Source organism: Lactuca saligna, chromosome 8 (genome assembly GCF_052625555.1).
Source record: "Lactuca saligna cultivar CGN05327 chromosome 8, ASM5262555v1, whole genome shotgun sequence".
NCBI classification, from domain to species: domain Eukaryota; kingdom Viridiplantae; phylum Streptophyta; class Magnoliopsida; order Asterales; family Asteraceae; genus Lactuca; species Lactuca saligna.
The window spans coordinates 166,144,577-166,150,761 of record NC_136424.1 but is presented as its reverse complement, the minus strand read 5'-3'; the positions used below and the strand labels follow the sequence as shown (position 1 = coordinate 166,150,761).

Sequence of the window (6,185 nt, the reverse complement as noted above, 5' to 3'; positions counted from 1 at the left end):
CCACCATTTTCCATTTTCCATTTTCCATGGACTCCACACTGTCACTCCACATTCTCTCTAAAAACCCAAACGGCCAAACCTCTCAACGCCGCCCCTTCTGAACCAGCAACACCAACCACCAACCATAAGCTCATATCTTCTATTGCTCCAACATCACTACCACCGATCTTCTATCAACGCCACTGCCTCTCGTCTCCTTCGTTTTTCTCTCTCTCGAACCAAACCCAAAACGAAGCCACCAACACCTCTCTATCTCTCTATAGAAACACTGCCATTACTTTTTGTCTCTCTCTGTATATGCATCACCATGAAACTATTGCTGCTAAAAATCCAAGGTCTAGAAACATTCCACAACTATTTTCTCCCTGTCTTCGTCACCATGAAACCGTTGCTGCTAAAAAACCCAACATCAAAAACCCAAGGTCTATAAACATTCCACAACTATTTTATCCCTATCTTCGTCACCTATCTCGCCCTCTTCATTTTTTGTGCAGGAATAAGAATGGTCTGGATCTCAAGAAGGTTGGGGCTCTAAAAAGAGCAAAATTTGCTTCAAAAAGGTGAAATTGGCCAAATTTAGTTTAACTTAAAGCACTATCGTTCCCAATGCTGCAATTTTTGTTGTTATAGGGTCTCTCTTTTAACCTTTATTGGCTTATCTTCTTTGTAAAACCCTTTGTCTGGGAGTCATATCTCCCCTGCAAAAAGCAACTTCAAAAATAAGGATTTTAATTCGAAATATTTTAAATTTAGGTTTCTCTTTGAGAAAGTTCTTCATTTCCGTTTCTTCTCATGGTTGTTTCAATATGCGATTGTTTAAAAGGTAATTATTTTACCTTTCTTTCTTAACTTATGATAGGGGTGTTCCTACTTTTTCACAGAATTTGAATTCGCTAAATGCATGATGGATTTGGACATGGTAGATATTGGTTCGATGGTTCATCTTTTTGCAAGGTAAAAATCCATACCCAATTCTATTGACAGACATCTTGGTTTTGAAGTTATTTTTGTAAAAAGGGCATCTAGAAGATTCTGATAACCCAACAAATTACTTGACAAAAACAAGTTCCGTTGAAAAGTTTTATAAAAAAGGTCAGTAGAGTTTATAGTTATTTATTTATATGGAACTACAAGAATTACTATTATAAAAAATGGAAAGTAATTTATGTTATTGAATATTATTATTTTACTTTTTTAATGATTTGATATTGTTGTTATTAGGGCTTGAAACTTGCATAAACGACTTACTTCGTGACTAAAGGATATAAAGGGCATAATTGGTATAATTTGTATAAATGGTATAAAGTGTAAAAATATTTTATTACAGTTCATGTACCTTTGTTATATCCACTATTGGTATAAAGGGCATAATTGGTATAATTTGTATAGAGGGCATAATTGGTATAATTTGTATAAATAGGAAGGTTCTTTTGTTTCTTATAACAGGTGGAGGCTGCATATGCAAAGCTTATCACATAGGAGAGTAGACAAAGTTGTAATAACTTTCATTTTAGTTGGTGGTTCACGATTTAAAGTAGTATGCAGCAAGGTATATGGCCATGTTAGAAGGATTGTCTTGTCTCTTTCTCTTTTGTAATCAACATTCATTTTCAGTTGGTAGTTCAATATTCAAAGTGAGTTTTTTGTTAGTTGGTAAAACCGTAAAAGGACTAAATGCATTATTATAAAAGAAACTTTCATGTATTCCTGCGACTTGTTTTGATTTATTAGATATTGCAACACCACAAAAAAAAAATTCCTCCATAGAAAATATGATTAATTTAATAACAATTTCATTGTAAAAAATTAGTTTACTGATGTAAATGGCTCATAAAGAGGTTGTGAACTGATAGCTGGAAATAGTTTTGCAAAACTAGGAACAATGTCTTATATTGTCACTGCTGCAAATTCAACTACCTTTGAATCCTCCAAAGAAATTAAAGTTTTCATGCAGATTGTAAGATGAAATGGTTTGGGATCCATGTTTAACAAAGCACCCGATGGCCCAGTGGATGATTTGACAATCATGAAGGTACAAAACACCAAAAAGAAATTACAGCTGCTATCCAGTCTCCACCATACAAAAAAACAACTTCAACCGGCTTAACCAACCTTTACATGTTAAACTAAAAAAACCAATTTCAAAATGTCATAATCTACCAATTTCAACAAATAGTGTTATACTTTCAATCTTAAACTAAACAAACCAATAAGAGAATATTTCACAACAAAAAAAGCAAAGAGTTTGTCACATAGGAGGCTGCATGGGCAATCTGGGAATATATCATATTCCATTCCCTTCTATCACATTACAGCTAAGTTATGCCTGAGATCATATCAGTTAAGCTCAACAAGGGCAATTTGGTCATAATTACAGCTAAGGAGGAATGATTGATCGACTACTAGGATATCATGGTGGTCATAATTACAACTGTGAAAATCTATTTTTCATTAAGGGTTGGAATATTAAAAAATTGACCGGAGAGATGGTAAAGATGGTGGTAAGTTAACAAAAAATAATTGATACAAGGATATCATATATTTTATGCATTCTTCATTTAATTATGAATTAGAAGGAAATAAAATAAGTGTTGAAAGAGAAGGAAAAAACAATTAGCGGTTCTTTTTTATTTTTAAAAGATGAATCTAACATTTTTAATACACTTCAAATATTTGATAGTCAATACAAAAAAAATTTCTTTTAACCATATTAAAATATTATTTATTATTACTGTGGTTATTATTATTATTATTATTATACTATGGGTGTTGAAATTATTTGGCGCTCGCTGAAAGGACTCTAATCATCATCCCAAACCGGCCGATAACAATATGTATGTTTCTTATGTTTCGTATAATATAACATGTTTCTAAATGAAACTAATTGCTTAAAAAACTATTCAACGCCGCCGCTTTGCGCGAGTAACGACTAGTATATATACTACCGGTACCTTAAACATTTTTTGAGCTTTGTTTGTGGTTGACCAAATTTTAGGATACCTATCAAGCCTCCACCTATAGGGGTTGATTTAATAATTTAAAATTTTTATAATGAAATTTTATAATATATATAATGACCGTCCAAATTTGTAATTAAGTGTGTGATCTATAAAAAATGCACCTAAACATTTTTTGAGCTCTGATTGTGTTTGACCAAATTTGAGAATACCTATCACGCCTCCACCTATAGCGGTTGATTTAATAACTTACAATTTTTATAATGAAATTTTAAAATATATAATGACCGTCGAAATTTGTAATTAAGTGCGTGATCTATAAAAAATGTACCTTAACATTTTTTGAGCTCTGGTTGTGTTTGACCAAATTTAGGGATACCTATCAAGCCTCCATCTATAGCGGTTGATTTAATAACTTACAATTTTTATGATGATATTTTAAATTATATAATGACTGTCCAAGTTTATAATTAAGTGTATGATCTATAAAAAATCTACCTAAACAATTTTTGAGCTTTGTTTATGTTTGACCAAATTTAAGGATACGTACCTATCAAGCCTCCACTTATTGCGGTTGATTTACTAACTTACCATTTTTATAATGAAATTTTAAAATATATAATGATGGTCCAAATTTATAATTAAATGCATGGTCTATAAAAAAATTGTATCCGAACATGGTGGGTGAACAAATTCGTGGTCAATGATACTAACTTGTGAATAATAATTATCGACGGTATTATTTTATGTATAATCACTTTTGTGTTCATCTTCTTTTGTTATATAGTGGACCGAATGATTACCTAACAAACAGTTCAAACCATAAAATAAATTTAAAATACATTTATGCTCCTTTACTTATATATTATTTCCTGTTTTTCTCTTTTTAATTTTTTAAATATTAAATTATTATTACTAATACAATCTTTCATACGAAAACAACTAAAAGCATTAAACAATCAAACATGGGTGTGTTTGGGACGGAGCTTTTGGAAGCGTTTAGGAGCTTCTATCTTTTAGATTTTGACTAAACGCTCTAGTTTAAACAAAAAGTTTCGTTTGATAGTTCGAACATTTAGCTTTTCGTTTAAACAAAACACTCTAAATCTAAAGGTACTTCATGTAACGTTTAACAAAACGCGAATGAGCTTTTGAAATCAATTTTCATAATTACTCTTAAAAATATATTTATATATTTCTTTATTTTTAATCAATTGTTCTTTTATGTAATCTTATATCCAACTACTTTTGCCGAACACTCATATAACAAATACTACCTCCGTTCCAAAATAAGTGTCCACCGACAAAAAACATGCGGTTTAAGAAAACACAAATCAATGTGGCTTTTACCTAATAAAATGCCATTTCTACCCTTATTAATTTTTTTATTTAGTTTCTTTTAGAATTTTTCATTTAGATTAAATTCATTTAAAATTTCATTTTGATTTTAGATTACGTAGCTTTTTCTTTTGCCGCCAACTTATTCCAGGTGTCTCTTCACTTCCCATTAATTACATATAAATATGACTTCATTTATGCAAAGATTTTTGTGACTAGCCTAAAACATTATTCATTATTGATCATAATTCAAATCTTCATATATGGAGCCTTTCACAAATCCATCCACTAAAAAAAACACCACCTTTGCCCCACGTCAAGTCATATATCAATTCTTATTGCAAGAAAGTAGTGATGGAGAATTAAAAAAAGGTTCCATAAGTGAAATAGCTTCACGATTTTCGGTTTCTACACGGACAATTAGTCGCATTTGCCATCAAGCTAAATTTCAAATTGACCACGAATTACCGGTTGATTTACTTCAAATAAGCCAAATGTTGTTGGGCGGAAAAGGGTACAAATAAACTTGAATCAAGTTTCAGAAGTTCCATTACGTCGTCGAGCCAATATACGGTCTCTTGTGAAATCTATAAATTTCTCGAAATCAACGATGCATAGACGTATCAAGGAAGGTGTAGTTCGACCACATACAAATGCGATCAAGCCGACTCTAACTCATGAGAATAGAAGAGAAAGGTTAGAATTTTGCTTATCCAAGATTACTATACAATCATTATTAAGTCTGATTCCTACATTCTATGATATGTTTAATGTTGTTCATATTGATGAAAAGTGGTTTTACATATCAAAACCATCAAAACGTTACTACCTTGTCCCCGGTGAGGATGAACCGTTGCGAACATGTAAAAGCAAAAAGTTTATCACAAAAGTTATGTTTCTAGCGGCCGTAGCAAGACCGAGATTTGATTCATTAGGTAACGAAGTATTTTCAAGAAAAATTGGTATCTACATGTTTACAAAATTAGAACCCGCTAAGCGTTCAAGCAAAAACCGTATTGCGGGAACATTGGAGACGAAGCCTATTTTATCGGTGAACAAAGAGGTAACAAGGTCATGGTTGATAGAAAAGGTTCTACCGGATATCAAAGCCAAATGGCCGCAAGGTCATATCGGTCCAATATTTATTCAACAAGACAACGCAAAGCCCTATATTGATGTTAACGATAGCGAGTTTCTTGAAGCGGCATCTCGAGATGGATTTGATATTCGACTTTGTTTTCAGCCCCCTAATAGTTCGGATTTGAATGTGTTAGACCTTGGTTTTTTTCGAGCAATCCAATCACTTCAAGAGCAAGAGGTTTTGCGTACAATTAATGAATTGGTTGATGCGGTTCAAACATCTTTTGAAAGAATGTCATCACAACAACTTAACAATGTTTTTTTAACTCTACAAACATGTATGAAAGAAATCATAAAAGTGTTGGATTAGTCTCTAAGTCCATAACTATTTTGGTATGTACTTGACCCGATGGTGCATGGTTTTTTTGGGTTGCCTTCACCAAAGCAACTTGATAGGATGAATTATGGAGAGAAATGATTAAATATGATTTATTAATATATTATGAGAATAATATATTAAAGGATAAATCATATTGTTTAATTAATATTAGTCAAGAATTAATAAGAACTAAGTTTGTGACTAAAAGAGATTAATTAAACTTAAGGGACTGGAATTGTAATTATAAGATAATTGCAATTGGACCATGGATTGCCTTATATTATAAGGTTGGACGAATTCTATGGGGAAACCCATTAGAAATCGTCCAAGGCCTTTAAGGAAATGAGTCTATGGGTTGCTTAGGGCTTAAGCAACCAAATTAGGGTTTCCTTGTTAGATAACCCTAATTGCCTCACTATATATAGATCCCT

The 6,185-nt window shown here is 32.0% G+C and overlaps 1 protein-coding gene and 1 long non-coding RNA gene across 5 annotated transcripts; both read left to right on the top strand.

The window, feature by feature from the left end:
- LOC145008095 (uncharacterized) lies at positions 1 to 1,649 on the top strand. Of its 4 annotated transcripts, XR_013663268.1 has the most exons (5): positions 1 to 560; positions 882 to 954; positions 1,018 to 1,092; positions 1,222 to 1,280; positions 1,447 to 1,649. It is a non-coding gene; the product is annotated as an uncharacterized LOC145008095 (long non-coding RNA). The 4 variants fall into 4 exon arrangements; XR_013663266.1 differs by having other exon boundaries at positions 1,222 to 1,649; XR_013663265.1 differs by lacking the exons at positions 1,018 to 1,092; positions 1,222 to 1,280 and having other exon boundaries at positions 2 to 560.
- Positions 1,650 to 4,905: 3,256 nt separating this feature from the next.
- LOC145010276 (uncharacterized) lies at positions 4,906 to 5,745 on the top strand. Its single transcript, XM_078968839.1, has one exon. The coding sequence runs from the start codon at positions 4,906 to 4,908 to the stop codon at positions 5,743 to 5,745; it is 840 nt and encodes a 279-aa protein (XP_078824965.1).
- The last annotated feature ends 440 nt before the right edge of the window (positions 5,746 to 6,185 follow it).